Genomic DNA, 20890 nt, shown 5'->3' with positions numbered 1-20890 from the left:
AGACCATATCCTAGTTTTTTTTTTGATGGAAATTCAAAAGAATAACAACTGGTTTCTTTTTTAGCCTACTAAACCCACATACTTGGTGGACTCAAATGTTAAATGACAGGTAAGAGTTCTCTGCCTGCCAGTATTTTGTCTGGGAAGAATTTTTGATGCAATTTTTTCTTTTTTAATATTACATTTTTATATTTTCCTTACTATTACATATTTAATGCATTTTAAAATTCTTTAAATGGATTTTTCTCTTTTATTTTTTCTCATATTTTCTTTATATAAAATAGATATCTTCTTATATTTATATCCCCTTTATTCTTCTAAAGAGAAGATATTTTCTTCTGTAGCCTTCTTTTTGAATTAATTTTTCCTTATTAATTTACTTTATTGTTCTTTTTGTATTTATTCTTTCCTTTATCTATTGCTTTTTAACTTGTTATTAAGTTTAAATGATTATTACTGAATTTTTATAGTACTTTTTAGTAATAGTAATTTTTATAGTACAAATATACAGGTCACCTGTACACGTGATATGAGCTTCCTCATTTGAAGGGCAAGATTGGTGTCTCCAGGGCTCAGAAGGACACTGCCAGAGAGAGGTATCAGTTTCCCGACAGTGAATTCCATCCACCCAGTGGGGTCTAGAACCTTCCCTGGAAGGAACCAGGAAATCCAGGGTCCCAGTGTCCCCACAGCCAAGCTGTCTGCAGATCATGGACAAGGTCACAGCTTCCATGGGGCTGTGGCAGACACTGCCCCAGGTGTTGTTGTAGAAAACCTCCAGCCACCCAGCACACTCCTGGTCCTTGCTCACCAGCCTGAGGTCCAAGAACTCTGAAAGCAAGAGGAGGAAAACAGGGCACAGTGAGCATTCAACTCTCACTGCTGTTTTTTCAAATTTTATTATTCCTAAGTAGTGAGTGCTCATTGCTGACTGTCCTGAGGAAGTGCCCACTAGGTGGAAGACTGGAAGTTTTTTGTCCCTCTAACCTGTTTTGCTAACTTGTACCTCTCTTTATATTTCTATAACAATGTAATATTAGCAAATGAATAGGCAGGAACACTGTCCATTTGACAGACCCTAGAAGAGCAGGGTGGGAGAGAGGGTGGCAGAATTGTGGAGATCCAAATATGTCCACTCCCTGATCCTCAGAGCCTGTGAATATTTTACATCATTGCAAAAGAGCTTTTCAAACAGATTTAAAGAAATCCTTTTATGGATCATCCTGGATTATCCTGGATTAATAGGTGAGCACAATCTAATTATATCCTTTGACTTGTATGGTCAAAAGCAGATAATTCTTTCTGATCCTCATCGGAGGAAAATGTGAACATGGAATAATGGTCAGAATGTTGCAATGCTATTGTATTGAAGAGGAAAGGGGCCATGAGACAAGGAATTCAGACAGCTTCTAGAAGCTGAAAAAGGCTAGAATGGAGTCTTCCCAGAGCTTCAGCTGTTATAGGCTGCTGACACCTTATTTATAGCCCAGACAGACCCAGGTCAAAATTCTAACCTACACACTGTAAGACGATAAATTTGTGTTATTTTGACCACTCAGTCTATGGTAACTTGTTACAGCAGGAATATAAAACTAATTCAGTGGCTCAGGATGTTGCTCCCACATGTCACAGAAGAGTGATGACTGCTTTAAATGAACACTGTAGAGAATGACTGTGACAGGGGACAGTGTTGAGAAGGAAGGAGCAGAAGCTCAGTTGCTGCAGCAGTAAATGGAAGCACCTTATTTTCTCTGCTGGAAGAACAGGAACTGTCCTTCCCTTTGCTCTGTCCTCATCCCTATCTTAGGGCTCAGGCACCATCCTGTAGACCTTTGGGGAGAGGTGCATGGAGTACTCCATACATGGCATACATTAAGGGCATCTGAGTGGCAGGCCATTCCCCTCATGCCAGGCTTGTGAGTGGCAGGCCGCTTACCCCATAGGCACAGCACTGGGTGTGGGGCCATGTGTTGCAGTCCCTGTGCTTGCTCCATGGCCCACTCCTCAATTGGTCATTGCAATGACAGCAGAAATTGCATTGGTAGCTGCCTGTAATCTGTTTAGCTACTGCCTGAATATATACAAATAAAAATATATTTAATTTATATATATTTACTGCCTAAATATATATAAATTAAATATATATATAAATGTGCAATATAAGCAGACCTGCTTTCTGCTTGGTCTCAGGAGGTCTTGATTAGCCACTCCGCAGCCACACTTTCCTCTACCCTGTTCCGTGGACCTCCTCACTGGACTAGAAAGAGCTTATGCACAGACCCTCTCTTGCCCTCCCAGCCTGTGCACAGTGTGCACCACAGACCTGAGCAGATGACCCCTGCATCCTCCTTGTGACTGCAGTTGTGCTGCCCCCAGCCCTGGGAAGGGCACTGCCACACATGGGCCTCCTCTCCTGTGCAGTTCAGCTCATCCAGCCAGATGGGCCCTGATCCCTCTCCAAAGTGAGCAGAGATGGTGGCCTCCAGGGCCACTCCACAGCCCAGCTGTCTGCACACCACGTGGGCATCACTCAGGTCCCAGCTGTCATCACAGATGGATCCCCAGGAGCCCTGCTGCAGGATCTCCACTCTCCCTGCACAGTGACTGCCCCCATCCACCAGGCGGAGCTGTCTGCTGTCTGAGGAGAGACAGGGTCATGTCAGTGGGCATTTGCACAGGGAATGGGAAGGCTCAGGTGCTGGGGGCCTTGCTCACCTGAGCAGTTGGCAGTGTGGTCCTCTGAGGCTGCAAAGTCTGCTGGGTCAGACCAGGCGTCATTGCACTGGGGCAGCAGCTGGGTCTGGTTTCCTACCAAAAGGTTTAGAGAAAAGGAAACTGAATTAAACTAGACAATAACCTAGTGATGATATCTCAAAACTAAAGCCCACTATTAGTAATTTTCTATCTCCAGAGCTCATCTTCTATTTAAGATTTCTGCTGTGGCTTTTGACACACTCTCTCTTTTTTTTTTAAATCAAGTACCAGGAATGACTATAGAAAGTGTGAATATATTAGTGCTGCTTAAGAGCATTGCATATCTCCCAGGGAAGCAAGACTTTTTGGAATTTAGTTCAGGGAAAAGTAAAAACTAACATCAGTTATTTTGTCCTGGAGGTATTTGACTATTCAAAGGTAGTAGTTGAGACTCTGAAAAATCTCAGAACGTTTGCCACATTTTCCTGTGAGTACACTAGTAAAAATTAGGGTAAACCAAAGAGGATAATCCTTTTAAACATTCAGAAAACTTGTATCATATTTTGTGAACTAAAAGAATTTTTGTCATAGGAATGAATGCCCAATAACTCACCATTTCACTTTTCTTTGTATAATGTAATCTACCCTAAATAAAGTGAATTGAAAAGCAAAATAAAATCATTTCTGAATTTTTGTAGGAAGAAATATTTTTCAAATACAATGTTTTTCAAGAAAAAACAAAACCAAAAACAACCACACATATAAAAGAGTTTAGGAAGAAAATGAAGTGAACAAAGGAGAAAAAAAGGAAAGATTTTCAGAGGGTGGTCCTGGTGAATTACCTTATAGGTAATTAAAATAATCACAATTACATTTTGTAAATTAAATGACATGATGGGAGGGCTGGGGTATAGCTCAGTTGGTAGAGCTTTTGCCTTGCATGCACAAGGCTCTGGGTTCAATCCCCAGCACCACACACACACACACACACACACACACACACACACACACACAAAGAATCAATAAATGACATGATGGGAATTTTGGTAGAGAAATGATCACAAAAATCCAACAAATATTTGAGAGTTAATATTATTAAAAAGAACCAATAAAAAGTCAGTAGCTAAAAATGAGAAACCAGAGGATACATGTAACAATAATGTAGATCAGTACAAAATATAAATAGTCAGTGGGAAAATACAGAGTGAAGAACAGAAAGACAAAAACATAGGAAATATAATAGGAAATGAAGAGACGTGGTGAGAGAACCTAACATTCCTATATACTCTACAAGTTTTAGGTATTAAGGCCATTAGTGGTAGTGCAAAAGTATAAATTAGAAAATACACAAAGTGAGATAGTAACACACCTGTCATTTTAAAAAATACCCACAATATCTGTGACACTCTGTCTATTGATCTATGCAGTCCATTTCTCCTTCCCTCCAATCTGGGCTGACAGGAGTGAGTTGTCTATAAACAACAGAATGTGGTGAAGCCAGCACAGCTTGGCTTAAGAACCTTGCTAAGAAAGACCTGCCTCCCCTTCTTCACTTAGTAGTATGTTTGCTTTATGGGAAATCTACTCTGTAGAGACTATCATGTGGGAGAGAGCATTTGCAGGTGTTCTGTCAGCAACCCCAGGTGAACTTCAAGCTACCAGCCATGTGAATGAACTGTCCTGGATTCCCAGCTTGGTCAAGGCTTCAATGACCTCAGCTGCAGATGAGATCCAAGTGCAACCTCATGAGACCACAAATGGCAACTGCCAAGAGCCCTTGTCAAATTTGTGGATCTGGAAATCATGGGCAAAATAAAATGAATTCTTTATTTGTGCCACTATTTTTTTTTGGGGGGGGAGGAGGAATGGATTAAAAAGCAATAGCAACCAGGACAATTACATTTACTCTGAAACAGTAATCGTATATTCCCATGCTTACTGTGGCACTATTCATAATAGCTACTATATGGAATCAGGTGCCCATTGAAAGACAAATTCATGAAGCAAATGTGGTATAAATACAGTCATAAAGAAAAATGGAGTCCTGCTGTTTGCATCAAATGGTAGGAATTGTAGGACATCATGTTAAGTTCAATAACCCAGACACAGAAAGAAAAGTACCACAAGTTCTCCATTATATGTGGAAGCCAACAAAGTTAATTTATGAAATTTGGCAATGACACTTGATTATGTAAGAAAATCTTTTTTAAAACATTTATTTTTATTAGTTACACATGACAGTACAATGATCTTGACATATCATACATGTAAGAAAATCTTGAAAATATTTGAAGACTGAGGGGACATATCACCTTATCCACTTACTCTTAACTAACCACTAAAAATATTTTATATATTCAGGGATAAATATGGCAGAATTATAGGATAATACAGAAAAATAATAGTATTGAGAAATATGTGTTAGGTTACCTGGAAATTTTATACTATCTTTGAAGCTTATTCAGATTTTTCAAATTATCAAAGAATAAAAAAATTTAAAAAACAGAAACAAGAAAAACAAAGCCACAAAAAAGCGAAGCTGAAAACTAGTAGTTATATTTTAGATACTGGGTATCCTCCAAAAGCTCATGTGTGAGATTCAATGAAAGAAAGTTTAAAAATGAAATGATCAGAGTATATGAGCCTTAACCTAATCAGCACATTAATCCTCTGATAATATTAACTGGGTGCTGACTATAGGCAGGTAGGGTGTGGCTGGATGAGGTAGGTGCCTGGTGGCCTGTCTTTGGGGTTTATATATTGTCCTTGTTGAGCAGAGTTCTCCCTATTTCTGCTTCTTGGTGGCCATCTCCTGACCTGCCTTCTCCTGCTATACTCTTCCACCATGATATTCTGTTTTACCTCGAGGCCCAGGGAATGAAGTCAGCTATCTAAATACTGAGACCTCTGAAGCCATGAACTTCAAAATAAACTTTTTCTCTGAAAATTGTTCTTCTCAGGCCTTTTTGTCACAGCAGCTAAAAAGCTGACTAAAACAGTAGTAGAATTAATTCCTAGGACATTTCACTAAAAGAAACACTAAATCATCATAAACATAAAACACCAAGAATATACCTAGTAAAAGTTATGTATAATTTCTGAGAGAAACTAGAGATATACATTTTAAGTTAATTAGCTCCATATTGATGTTTGGGTCAAATCAAAACTCAGTCTAAAGATCATGATGTTTTATTGTATTAAATATATCAAGTTGTTTATAAAATTTATGTAAAATGCACAATACCGAGTATGATCAATGCATTGGGCAGGAAAAACAACACAATTAGAACAGTACTGTTTAAAAATGTTAATCAGACATGCTGTAAAGTTATAATAATTAAGGAGGCATGCATGGCTACAAGCATAGAAAATGACAGAATGGAACAAAACAGAGTATAGAGCAAGAGTCAGAAATAGCTGCACCCTGTGTATTTCAATGGTGGCACCACAGTGGGGAAAGGGCTTCTCAGTAATGATTCTGAGTCAATTGGATGTCCAAACAATAATGGGAAACTATCTTCACACCACACACCCTGTGTACAATACCAACCCCAGAAACATTGTGCAATTATATGTAAAAGAAAAGTAATTAGACGTGATAAGACACTCTTGGAGAATATTTTTATGATCTTATGATAGCACGGTTCTATTTAAAATGACAATAGATGAATGGATAAAAAAATGTGGCATATATACACAATGGAATTTTACTCAGCAATAAAACAGAATACAATCATGGTATTTGCAGGTAAATGGATGGCCTAGGAGAAGATAATGCTAAGTGAAGTTAGCCAATCCACCTCCCCCCAAAAAATGCTGAATATTTTCTCTGTATAAAGAGGCTGACTCATAGTGGGGTAGGGAGGGGGAACATGGGAGGAATAGATGAATTCTAGATCGGGAAGAGTGGAGAGAGGGAAAGGGAGGAGGCAGGGGATTAGCAAGGATGGTGGAATGTGATAGACATCATTATCCAAAGTGCATGTACGAAGACATGAACTGGGTGTCAAAATAATTTATATATAAACAGAGATATGAAAAATTGTGGTATATATGTGTAATAAGAATTGTAGTGCAAAAAAGTACATGTATAAAGACATGAATTGGTGTGAACATACTTTATATACAAAGACATGAAGAATTGTGCTCTAAATGTATAATAAGAATTGTAATGCTTTCCACTGCTGTCGTGTATTTAAAAAAATAAATCAATAAAAGATAAAAAAGACTTGTAATACATTCTGCTGACATGTATTTAAAAAAATAAAATCAATTAAAAAATGACAATAGAGGGGTTGGGGCTGTAGCTTAGTGGCAGAGCCCTTGTCTAAGAGTGTCTGAGGAACTGGCTTTAATCTTTAGCACCACACAATAAAAAATTAAAAAATAAAATATAGGCAATATGTCCATTTACAACAAAAAAATTAAAAAAATGGACATTAGAACACTAAGTGTACAGGGAATATAGACATTCTGTGTTTCACTGAGAACAAGAATTTGACTCCAAAAATAAAATCCATATTAAGGGAGGAAAACTAAAAGGACAAGGATTAAAAATCATACACAAATATATCCATATTTGCACTAAAAGACACTGACATGATAATTTGTAGGATCATTATTTGGATATTCAAAAAATGCAAACAACTCAAACCTCGACATCATTCGAATGGATCAACACATGATTCGGTGGTTATTTGGCAGAAAACTCTACAGCAATAAAAATAAATGAAGCTTGACTAAAAATAAAGACATGGGTGAATTCTAAACATTATGTTGAGTCATAGTAGACATGAAAAAAGAACATACTGCATGATTTTACATAAAGCTCAAGTTGTGCAAAAATATTTTGCAGAAGTTAGAGTGATCTTCTTTGGAAAGGAGGAGGGCTTAGTGACTGGAGAGATGTGCAGGTTACTCCTGGGAGCTGCTGATACTCTCTGATGGCCCAGGTGAGGAACATGACAGAGCTGTCATTCATTGTTAAACATTGTTGTCCATGAATTTGAATAAATAAAAAGGCTTACTTAAAAATATTGCTCTTAATACTACTTGACAAGGCCTGAAAGATGAATGATCATTTAGAGGAATCCTATTTTACCACAGAGTGTCTCATTTTTGAAGTCAGCTCTCCACACTGTCTGCTCTTAGAGACACATCATTCTAGTATCATCCATCCCTGACCTGTCTCACCTGAGCAGACCACAGAGGCTGTGTTTCCATGGGCACAGGCAGGAACACCCAGGGCAGTCACAGCGCAATTCCACAGGAAGGACTCAGACCCTGAGCAGTGAAATCTGTCTCTCCAGATCTCATCTTCTCCTTCCACAAAGTATGCTCCCTTTGGGGTGGAGATGGTGACTCCACAGCCCAGCTGACGGCAAACAACATTGGCATTGGCCATATTCCAGTGGGAGGCACAGAGTGTTCTCCAGCCTCCAGAGGTCTTCATCTCCACTTGACCCTCACACTGAGAGCTGCCATTTTTCATGAGCCGAACTTCTGTATATCCTGGTAGAAGACAGGGCTTTAGGTACATCCCACATTTTTCTTACCCCCCACAGAGTACATAGGGAGGTTATCATCCTGTTGTCTCACCTGAGCAGACAATTTGCACAGCCCCTCTGTGGGGACACCTTCCTCCAGGACAGGGTACTCTGGGGCAAAACCAGAGCTCAGGCTCCGATCCTTTACACTGGAACTCTTCAGCCCAGACCTGTTCACTGTCTTCTCTAAAGGGCAGGTTCCCCAGGACAGGTGCAGCTTTGCCACACCCCAGCTCTGCACAGATGACCTGGGCTGTGGGTAATGAGAAATTTCCATCAGATACTGGAAGCCAGTCTCCTCCAGAATTCACTTCCACTCGCCCAGAACAAGGTCCATGTCCTCCAACCAAATGCACAAATCCTATGGAAGAAATAAATAAACAACAACAGATATCAGAGAATAGAATTGGAAGATACAATTCACAGTTAAAGCTGTGAAATATTTTTATTTTTCAGGTTTGTGGTATAGGGAGTGGATGAATAGATGGTACCAGAATTTGAATTCTCTAAGCAATTGTCTGAAGACAAATTTTGGAGAAGAAATTTAAAGGTGTGTTCTAAACTGCTGATTCAAGAATACATATATGTCCATGAAATGAATATATATATATATATATATATATATATATATATATATATATATATATAATGTGTATATACATATGTTTTCCTTTTAAATGGACTTATTATTCTTCATATTATAAAAGTATCTCTGTGTTTGCATGATTGTTTTTGACACTCCACCTCCTTCTTTTCTTTTTTAAATACAGGATCCATATCTATTCACTGAATTTTAACTCAGTATAGAAAAAGACTAGAATTAATTTTTCATTATTTTATGCCCTGAAACCTTCAATTCATAGATTTACAGATAATAATTCCAACTAAGACAACATTTGTTAATAAATGAAAACATTCAATATTTTAAAAACTGAAAATTTACATTTATTTCCTATTTAGGGATGAGAAAGAACCCACTAAATAGTGTGAGACTGAAATAGAAGCCAGGTTATTTTGACTAAAGTAATTTTGGTTCTTTACATCATCATTTCCATTAAAGAAGACAGAGAGGTCATTTAAAAGTAGGAACAAAATTTATTCAGAGATATGAGCAATTTTTTTGTATTGTGTTGTTTTAAGGTTTCATTTTTTTTTCATAACAAACAGAGTTTGAAGAATCCATTTATTGAAGCTGATCACGAAGTGATTTCAAGTATGGGTTCAGACATTTTTGGGGGCATCTATTTATAGATGTGAAATTGTAATATAATAGTAATTTTATGTAGTGAAGAAATTCAGCAAGGAATCCTTTCTCAAAAGAATAATGTGTTCATTAATTTCCCCCCCAATAAACAGTCAGTGTGGAACAGACATCAAAATATAGTCTAGGAGCACAGGCAGGCCCAGAATAGTGTTCTCTCTAAAAATGGAACAAGACAGGAATGCCCTCTTTCACCACTTCTATTTAACATAGTTCTTGAAACACTGGCCAGAGCAATGAGACAGATGAAAGAAATTAAAGGAATACAGATAGGAAAAGATGAACTCAAATTAGCACTATTGGCTGATGATATGATCCAACACCTAGAAGAACCAAAAAAATTCTACCAGAAAACTTCTAGAACTGGTGAATGAATTTGGCAAGATAGCATGATATAAAATCAACACCCATAAATCAAAGGCATTTCTGTATATCAGTGACAAATCCTCTGAAAGAGAAATGGGGAAAACTACTCCATTTACAATAGCCTCAAAGCAAACAAACAAACAAACAAAAACTCTTGGGGAATCAACTTAACAAAAGAAATGAGACCTGTACAGTACAGAATTCTAAAGAGAGAAATTAAAGAATACCTTAGAAGATGGTTCTTGGATGGGCAGAATTAATATTGTCAAAATGACCATAGTACCAAAAGCAGATTTAATGCAATTCAAATCAAAATTCCAATGACATTCCTCATAGAAATAGAAAAACAGTCATGAAATTCATCTGGAAAAATAAGAAAACCAGAATAGCTAAAGCAATTCTTAGCAAGAAAGTGAAGCAGGTGGCATCACTATATCAGACCTTAAACTATACTATAGAGCTATAGTAACAAAAATGGCATGGTATTGGCACCAAAATAGACTTGTAGATCAATGGTACAGAATAGAGGACACAGAGATAAACCCACATAAATACAGTGATCAAAGGCATCAAAATTATATATTGGAGAAAAGATAGCCTCTTCAACAAATGGTGCTGGGAAAATGGGAAATGCATATGCAACCAAATAAAATTAAATCCCTATCTCTCACCATGCACAAAACTCAACTCAAAGTGGGTCAAGGACCTAGGAATTCAACCAGAGACCCTTTACCTAATAGAAGAAAAAGTAGGCCCAAATCTCCATCATGTTGGATTAGGCCCCGACTTCCTTAATAAGACTCCTATAGCACAAGAATTAAAATTGTGAATCAATAAATGGGATTGATTCAAACTAAAGAGCTTCTTCTCAGCAAAGGAAACAATCAGTGAGGTGAATAGAGAGTTTACAGAATGGGAGCAAATTTTTACCACATGCAGAGGGGATCCAAGATGGCAGAATAGAAGAGGTACTGTTTCTGGCTGCTCTGTGGAATTAAACCAAGAAAACAGTCAGGCGGCCTCTCCACAAGGTATCACCTATTTGGAATATAACATCTCAGAGCATATGACAGGACCCCTATACAGAAGATTTTCACAGAAACCATCAGAGATGCAACCACCTGTGCAGAAATCAGAGACTCTGTGTTCCAGTAAGACTCTGAACTCCATACCCAAAGCCCACAGTTCTAGCGCACATGGCTCTCAAGCAGTGGAGCACAATCACCTAATCAGCTGCACCTGCACCCACACAGGCCACATGGCTGCAATCTAGCCACAGCACAAAGCCATCCCATCTCCCCCCACCTCACCAGACACCCCAGAGCTGGAAGCAGACAGACTCCATCTTGGAAAACTTCTCTCATCATTTTTTTGGTGGGCGTGGCTATCAGCATGGACCTCTGTTTGAACAGGTACCTGGTTTCCAACTTCCTCCCCACCCCTTCCCAGCTGAGATTACTCTGCACAGTGACTACCCAGCACAAAAACCGCTCTCAGCTGAACGGGAGTGGGATTGCAGTGCGACCAGGGCACCACCCACCTGGAGCAAGCCTGAGGGTGAGAGATCCTGCAGTTAGGACCTGATGAGAAAAGGAGGGGAGGGGTCTAGTGACAAAAGAGTGAAAAACTTGTAGCAAACCAGAGAGACCAGGACTGGGAAGCTCCAGGCAGGAGACGGAGACAATACAGGGGGCTCAAGTCCTCTCACCCTGGTTAAGACAACCTACTGAAAGAGAAAAGAGGCAGAAAGGAAATGAAATTTTAAAAGTTTTTTTTTTTTTGCCTTCTTATCCATATTCTTCCTCCTCTATCCTTCTATCCTCTGGCCTTCACAACACCAACATATGTGAAACCAAGAACTTTACATGAAATAGAACTATGAGAATTGAGTCACATGAATAATATAATATAGAGGAATTGCATAAGCCCCCCCATTTTTTCTTTTTTAAAAAATTCTCCTTTCTTTCTTTTTTTCTTTTTCTTTCTTTCCCTTTTTCTTCTTTCTTCTTCTTGCACCCTCCAAATTTTACTATTTTAACATCCTGTAATTTTCTAAATACATATGTGTGTCTGTTTTTATGTACTCTACTGTCTTCCCTCGTACTTGTCTACCTTAAGTTACCTCCTATCTATTCCCCTGCTTCTAACCCTCTTCATTAGATTTCTTCTTCAAATTTCCTAAGTTATATTAACCCCATACCCTCACATCTTTCCCCCTTAGCATATCATCCTAGCCTGACCTCCAGTTCACTGTCCACCACCAGAAACTGTACACCTTTCATGAAACTACTGATTATATTTTGTATAATGATACATATTCCATTATGAATCCAACATTTCTGGACATTGAGACTTACTATAAATGTCTTAATAACAATAATTTGTTCATAGGTGATGTACTGTTGATATTAGAATCTGTTAACATTGTCCTTCCCCACAAAGGAGGGATCTTGAAAACATACAAGAGCACTAAAAATCCATAGGGTAAAAACAATAACACACCAGTCACATGGAGCTGTAAAAAAATGAAAGCAACATGAAAAGATAAGAGAAGAAAGTACCACAAATAATTCAAGACAACACAGTATTAGAAGAATTAACAGCACAGCAGAAAGAATGACAGAGAAAGATTTCAGGTTATACATGATAAAATGTTTTGGGATCTCAAAGAAGACATTAGATAACAAATATAGGCAGTGAAAGATCACTTTGACAATGACTACATAAACAAATCCAAGAAGCAAAAGATCACCTCAACAGGGAGATAGACGTTATATAAAAAAACTCAAACAGAAATCTTTAAAATGAAGGAAATAAGAAACCAAATTAAAAACTCAAAGGCGAGCATCACCAATAGAGTAGACCATTTAGAACATAGGACATCAGACAATGAAGATAAAGTATATTACCTTGAAAAGAACTTAGACAACACAGTGAAAATGTAAGAGACCATGAGCAGAATATCCAAGAAATATTGGATAGCATAAAAAGACCAAATTTAAGAGTTATTGGGATAGAGGAAGGCATAGAGGTCCAAACCAAAGAAATGAGCAATCTGTTCAATGAAATAATATTAGAAAACTTTCCAGACATGAAGAATGAAACAGAAATCCATATCCAAGAAGCCTACAGGATGCTGAATGTACAAAAAATCACAACAGATCCACACCAAGACATATTATAATGAAAATTCTGAACATACAGAATGAGAGTTTTAAAAGCCACAAGAGAAAGGAATCAGACTACATATGGGGGTAAACCAATAAGGATAACAGCAGATTTTTCAACACAGACACTGGAAGCTAGAAGATCCTGGAACAACATATTTCAAGTTCTGAAAGATAATGGGTGCCAATCAAGAATCTTGTATCCAGCAAAATTAAGCTTCAAATTTGAAGATGAAATAAAAACCTTCCATGATAAACAAAAGTTAATAAAATTTATAGCTAGAAAACCAGCACTATAAAACATCCTTGGCAAAATATTTCATGAAGAGGAAATGAAAAACAACAATGAAAACCAGCAGAGGGAGGTAGCACACTAAAGGAAAAAGTAATCAAAGAGGAAAACCAAGTCAAATAACAAAACTAAACAAATAAGGCTGGAAATACAAACAATATCTCAATAGTGACCCCAAATGTTAATGGATTAAATTTACCAATCAAAAGACATAGGCTAGCAGATTGGATTAAAAAAAGATCCAACAATATGCTGCCTATAGGAAACACATCTGTTAGGAAAAGACGTACATAGACTGAAGGTGAATGGCTGGGAAATATCATACCACTCACATGGACTGCAGAAGCAAGCAAGGGTTTCCATCCTTGTATCAAATAAAGTAGACTTCAAGCCAAAGTTAATCAAAAGAGATAATGATAAACATTACATACTGCTCAAGGGAACCATACACCAACAAGACATAACAATCATAAATATATATGCCCCAAACAATGGTGCAGCTATGTTCATCAAACAAACTCTTTTCAAGTTCAAGAGTCAAACTGACCACAAGACAATAATCATGGAAGACTTTAACACACCTCTCTCACCACTGGATAGATCTTCCAAACAAAAGTTGAATAAAGAAACTGTAGAGATCAATAACACAACTAATAACTTAGAATTAACTGACATATATAGAATATTTCAACTGGCATCAAGTGGATACACTTTTTTCTCAGCAGCACGTGGATCCTTCTATAAAATAGACCATATACTATGCCACAAAGTGACTCTTAGCAAATACAAAAAAGTAGAGACACTACCATGAATTTTTAAAAAATTTCTTACATACATGACAATAGTGGTATATTTTTTTTACTACCATGTATTTTATCAGATCATAATGGAATGAAAGTGGAAATCAATGACAAAATAAAAAATAAAAATTTATGCATCACATGGAGACTGAACAATATGTTACTGAATGAACAATGGGTTATAGAAGACATCAAAGAGGAGATTAAAAAATTCTTAGATGGGCTGGGGATGTGGCTCAAGTGGTAGCTCACTCGCCTGGCATGCGTGCGGCCCAGGTTCGATCCTCAGCACCACATACCAGCAGAGATGTTGTGTCCGCCGAGAACTAAAAAAAATAAATATTAAAAATTTCTCTCTCTCACTCTCTCTCCTCTCTCACTCTCTCTTTAAAAAAATTCTTAGAGGTAAATGAGAACACAGAAACCACATATCAAATCTCTGGGACACTATAAAAGCAGTACTAAAAGGAAAATTCATTGCATGGAGTTCATTCCTTAAAAGAAGAAAAAGTCAACAAATAAATGACCTCATACTACTTCTCAAAGCCTTAGAAAAGAAGAACAAACCAGCAGCAAAATCAGTAGAAGGCAAGAAATAATTAAAATTAGAGTGGAAATCAATGAAATTGAAACAACAACAACAAAAAAAACAATTGAAAAAATTGACAAAACTAAAAGTTGATTCTTTGAAAAAAAAATTGACAGACCCTTAGTTACACTAACAAAGAGGAGAGAAAGAACTCAAATTATCAGCATATGTGATGAAAAAGGCAGTATCACAACTGACACTACAGAAATACAGAAGATAATTAGAAATTATTTTAAAACCTTATACTCCAATAAAATAGAGGACATTGAAGGCATCAACAAATTTCTTAAGTCATATGATCTGCCCAGATTGAGTCAGGAAGATATACACAACTTAAACAGACTAATAACAAGTGAGGAGATAGAAGAAGCCATCAAAAGATTACCAACGAAGAACAGCCCAGGACCAGATGGATACACAGCTGAGTTCTACCAGACCTTTAAAGAAGAAGTAATACCAATACTCTTCAATTTATTTCAGGAAATAGAAAAAGAGGGAGCACTTCTAAACTCATTCTATAAGGCCAATATCACCCTGATTCTAAAATCAGACAAAGACACTTCCAAGAAAGAAAACTTCAGACCAATATCTCTAATGAAAATAGATGCAAAAATTCTCAATATAATTCTGGCAACTCGAATACAAAAACATATCAAAAATATTGTGCATCAGGATCAAGTGGAATTCATGACTGGGATGCAAGGTTGGTTCAACATATGGAAATCAATGAATATAATTCATCACACCAATAGACTTAAAGATAAGAATCATATGATCATCTTGATAGATGAAGAAAAAGAATTTGACAAAATACAGCACCCCCTTTATGTTCAAAACACTAGAAAAACTAGGGATAACAGGAACGTGTCTTAACATCGTAACAGCTATCTATGCTAAGCCTCAGGCCAACATCATTCTAAACAGAGAAAAATTGAAGGCATTCCCTCTAAAATCTGAAACAAGACAGGGATGTCCTCTTTCACCATTTCTATTCAACATAGTTCTTGAAACGTTGGCCAGAACAATTAGACACATGAAAGAAATTGAAGAGATAAGTATAGGAAAAGAAGAAGTTAAACTAGCACTATTTGCTGACGATATGATTCTATACCTAGAAGACCCAAAAAAACTCCACCAGAAAACTTCTAGAACTAGGAAATGAATTCATAAAAATAGCAGAATATAAAATCAATACCCATAAATCAAAGCCATTTCTGTATATCAGTGACAAATCCTCTGAGAAGAAATGAGGAAAACTACCCCATTCACAATATCCTCAAGAAAAAAGTACTTGGGAATCAACTTAACAAAAGAGGTGAAAGATCTATACAATGAAAACTACAGAACCCTAAAGAAAGAAATCAAAGAAGACCTTAGAAGATGGAAGGATCTACCTTGCTCTTGGATAGGCAGAATTAATATTATCAAATGACCATACTACCAAAAGCACTAGACAGATTTAATGCAATTCCAATCAAAATCCCAATGGAATTCCTCATAGAAATAGAAAAACAGTCATGAAATTTATCTGGAAAAATAAGAGACCCAGAATAGCTAAAGCAATCCTAAGCAGTAAGAGTGAAGCAGGTAGCATCACTATACCAGACCTTAAACTATGCTACAGAGCATTAGTAACAAAACAGCATTATATTGGCACCAAAACAGGCCAGTAGACAAATGGTACAGAATAGAGGACACAGAGACTAACCCACAATATTACAATTATCTTATATTAGACAAAGGTGCCAAAAACATGCACTGGAGAAAAGATAGCCTCTTCAACAAATGGTGCTGGGAAAACTGGAAAACCATATGCAACAAAATGAAATTAAACTCCTATCTCTCCTCACCATGCACAAAGCTCATCTCAAAATGGATCAAGAACCTAGGAATTAAACTAGAGACTCTGAGTCTAATAGAAGAAAAAGTAGGTCCTAATCTTCATTATGTGGGGTTAGGCCCCAAATTCCTTAATAAGACTCCTTTAGTTCAAGAATTAAAACCAAGAATAAATAAATGGGATGGACTCAAACTAAAAAGTTTCTTCTCAGTAAAAGAAACAATCTGTGAGGTGAACAGAGAGCCTACATCCTGGGAGCAATTTTTATCCCTCACACAACAGATAGAGCACTAATCTTTAGGGTATATAAAGAACTAAAAATGCTAAACACTGAAAAAACAAATAACCCAATTAACAAATGGGCTAAGTACCTGAGCAGACACTTCTCAGAAGAGGATATACAATCAATCAACAAATATGAGAAAATGCTGATCACCTCTAACAATCAGAGAAATGCAAATCAAAACTCCTCTAAGATATCATCTCACTACAGTCAGAATGGCAGCTATTATAAATACAAACACCAATAAGTGTTGGCGAAGATGTGGGGGAAAAGGTACACTCATACATTGCTAGTGGGACTGAAAATTGGTGCAGCCAATTTGGAAAGCAGTATTGATATTCCTTGGAAATCTGGGAATGGAACCACCATTTGACCTCTCCTAGGTCTATACTCAAAGGACTTAAAAACAGAATACTACAGGGACACAGCCACATCAATGTTTAGAGCAGCACAATTCACAATAGCTAAACTGTGGAGCCAACCTAGATATCCTTCAGTGGATGAATGGATAAAAAAATGTAACATATATACACAATGGAATTTTACTCAGCATTAAAAAAGAACAAAACCATGGCATTTGCGGGTAAATGGATAGTATTGGAGAAGATAATGCTAAGTGAAATCAGCCAATCCCCCCAAAACAAATACTGAATGTTTTCTTCTGATATAAGGAGATTGACTCATAGTGGGAATAGGAGGGAGAGCATGGGAGGAATAGATGAATTATAGATAGGGAATAGGGATGGGAGGGAAAGGGAGAGGCAGGTTATTAGCAAGGATGGTAGAATGTGATGGACATCATTATACAAAGTACATGTATGAAGACTTGGAATTGGGTGTCAACATACTTTATATTCAAACATAGATACAAAAATTGTGGTATACATGTGTATTAAGAATTGTAATGCAAAGAAAAAAAAAGAATAGTGTTACCTTAGATTAGGTAGAGGGAAGTGAAAGGAGGGGAAGGCAGGAGATGTGGGGGTAAGAAAGATAGTAGAATGAAACAGACACTATTACTTTATGTATGTATGTGGCTGTATGACCAATGTGATTCTACAGTATTTATAATCAGAAAAATGAGAAATTAAATCCCATCTATGTATAATATATCAAAGTATATAAGTGCATTCTACTGTCATGTATAACTAATTAAAACAAATAAAAAATTAAAAGAAATTTTACCACCTGCATACCAGATAGAGCACTAATATCTAGAACATATAAAGAACTCAAAATCTTAACACCAAAAAAACCCCACAAATAATTCAATTGATAAAAGGACTAAGTAATATATTTTCAGTATGTCCTCTAACATGACACTCGGATACTTCGCAGAGATGATGTACAATCAATCAACAAATTTAGAAAAAAATGTTCAACATCTCTAGCAATTAGAGAAATGCAAATCAAAACTACTCGGATTCCATCTCACTCCAGTAATAATGGCAGTTATTAAGGATACAAAGAACAACAGGTGTTGGTAAGGATGTGGGGAAAAGGGCACACTCATACATTGTTGGTGGGACTGAAAATTGGTGCAACCAGTCTGGAAAGCAGTATGGAGATTCCTTGGAAAACTGGGAATGGAACCACCATTTGATCCAGCTATCCCACTTCTCAGTCTATACCCAAAGGACTTAAAAACAGCATACTCCAGGGACACAGCCACATAGATATTTATAGCAGCACAATTCACAATAGTTAAATTGTGGATCCAACCTAGATAACCTTCAGTAGATGAATGGATAAAGAAAATGTGGCTTCTATATACAATGGAATATTACTCAGCATTAAAAGAGAATAAAATCATGGCATTTGCAGGTAAATGGATAGAGATGGAGAATATAATGCTAAGAAAAGAAAGCCAATCCCCCAAAACCAAATGCCAAATGTCTTCTCTGATATAAGGATGCTGATTCATAGTGGGGATGCAGGGGGAGCATGGGAGGAATAGATGAACTTTAGGTAGGGCAAAGGGGAGGGAGAGAAAGGAAGGGGGCATGGGAGTAGGAAAGGTGGTAGAATGAGATGGACACAATTACCCTAAGTACATGTATGAAAACACAAATGGTGAGACTCTACTTTGTGTTCACCCAGAGACATGAAAAATTGTGCTCAATTTGTGTAATACGAATTAAATTGCATTCTGCTGTCATATATAACTAGATAGAATAAATAAAATAGTTAAAAAACAAAAATCATTAATCTACCTCATTAAAATTGTTACTAAAAATGTTATAATTTGAATACTCCCTTTTCTTTCTGAACCTGATGTATTAACATGAAGGGTGGATTACTGAAGTGTTATTACACTGGTAATTATAACTTACATCATTATTAAAGAGGGGTAATGAGAATTTACCTTACTTATAGAGTCAAAATTCAGATACAAAAATTCCAAACTGAAATCACTAATCTTTCAGAGGTTATGTTTTAAAGAACATGAGATCTGCAGGCACATCATAAAAATCAGCCCTCAATAATGTCCAGTGACAGGAACAGTAAAGATCAGCCTCCAGAACAGACACCTGACTAGCTGTAGATGTCAGAGAGTCATAACACGTGGGGAAAAATGATACCTGCTCTTTAGAAAACTTCAGAGTGGATTATGAATAAGACCCATTCTAGGGCTTTCCTATTAACATAATCTTTTCAGTATGTCCTCTAACATGACTTTTCCATATTGACTAAAGTCTTTTAATTATGTGATAAAACAAATCCTTTCATTGATGTAGAATTGGGTAAGGAATTAATATTATTACAGATATTATTTTACTTTAAAACACAATTTCACTTCCTCATAGTTGTGGAGGATGGAAGTGTGAACTCAGTGTCATCCAGGTTGGCTCCTTCTCTCAAAACTATAGGAGGGGGGATCCTTACTTACCCTCCCTCACTTTTGCTGGTCAATGAAAGTCCTTGGTGTGCCTTGGCTCAAAGATCAATCACTTTGGTTGCTGCCTCTATGCTTACCTGTCCCTCTTCTCTTTGTCTGACTCTGTGTCTCCCCTCTTCTGAGAATGAGAGTCAGGTTGGATTAGGAGTGTGAGTGAGAGGCTTTAGAAAATGATTAAAGAATTCAATGCAAAACGGCAAGATGAAAATTCTCCACTTCATTTCTGCTATAGTAACTGGCCCTTCTTCTAAATCTGTGATGCTTCAGTGAAGATTTTTTGAATCTCTTCCTATGAAATATCACACTTAGAAGACAGAATCATGTCCCAGTCTAATCAACTGTCCAGGAGTAGTAAGATGGGTAGGAGGGACACTTGTCTTAGTCTCACGAGACTAAGCAGTGATTGATGACAATGACATGAAAAGAAAAAGAAAAAAATCATGAGGTCCCTTGTTTTTCCTCATGGTTGCATGTTGTTTCAATCATGACAAACACTGGAAATTACACGAGGCATGGTAAGGACATTTCAATATCTGCATGAGACTGGTATTTTAATGACATGTGAATTCTTAATATTGAAATAATTCCATAGAGATTGTCATGTGAGGTACATAGATTTTGGGTTCACCAGAGCTGTCTATATGTTTGTTTGAAACAGTATCAACATTTTTTCTGTGTCTTGTGCCTAATATTTCTCAATATGAGGGTCATGGTAGAGCCTAAATGACTTGGGATCCTTACCCATCTTGTGTCTGACTCATCTGAGAAGAGGAGGTGAATTTTCAAGGTGAAGTCTATGCTGACACTGAAGGCCACTCCCCAGCTCCTTGTCCTCGTAAAGGAAATCAGTCTCCCTAATCTCACCTGAAAGATATCAGGACTTATCTTTATGTAGGAGGGACAGGAGAAAAAGAATAATTTTACCAAGAACCACTGAATGGAGAATAAATATAATTAACCAAATTCCGTGAAAACTCCAATGGAACAACACAGAAACAAATAAAAGTAACTTTAAAACCTTAAGATTTGCCATTTACATCTTAAACACTAGAGAACAAATTCTGCTTTCTGTGTTATAAATCAGAAGGATAGAGACACACTCATGCTTCAGTTCCAAAGGAGAATGCATCTGGCCCACAGCAACCAACCAAGA

The 20890-nt window shown here is 37.1% G+C and overlaps 1 protein-coding gene and 1 non-coding gene across 2 annotated transcripts in view; one reads left to right on the top strand and one right to left on the bottom strand.

Annotated features, from left to right (window-relative positions):
• LOC113192964 (antigen WC1.1-like) overlaps positions 1 to 20890 on the bottom strand; it is a 186353-nt gene that overhangs the window by 44327 nt on the left and 121136 nt on the right. The window contains exons 8-12 of the mRNA XM_077799083.1: positions 8293 to 8601; positions 7888 to 8205; positions 2716 to 2808; positions 2324 to 2638; positions 517 to 831 (exon numbers count right to left, since the gene is read on the bottom strand). Of these exons, the coding sequence (XP_077655209.1) occupies positions 517 to 831; positions 2324 to 2638; positions 2716 to 2808; positions 7888 to 8205; positions 8293 to 8601 (1350 nt within the window). The remainder of the gene's footprint in view (positions 1 to 516; positions 832 to 2323; positions 2639 to 2715; positions 2809 to 7887; positions 8206 to 8292; positions 8602 to 20890) is intronic.
• On the top strand, positions 3599 to 3671 carry Trnaa-ugc (transfer RNA alanine (anticodon UGC)). The gene has a single exon. It is a non-coding gene; the product is annotated as a tRNA-Ala (tRNA).

Source organism: Urocitellus parryii, chromosome 5 (genome assembly GCF_045843805.1).
Source record: "Urocitellus parryii isolate mUroPar1 chromosome 5, mUroPar1.hap1, whole genome shotgun sequence".
Taxonomy (NCBI): Eukaryota; Metazoa; Chordata; class Mammalia; order Rodentia; family Sciuridae; genus Urocitellus; species Urocitellus parryii.
The sequence above is the reverse complement of the archived record's forward strand: the minus strand, read 5'-3'. Positions and strand labels throughout refer to the sequence as shown.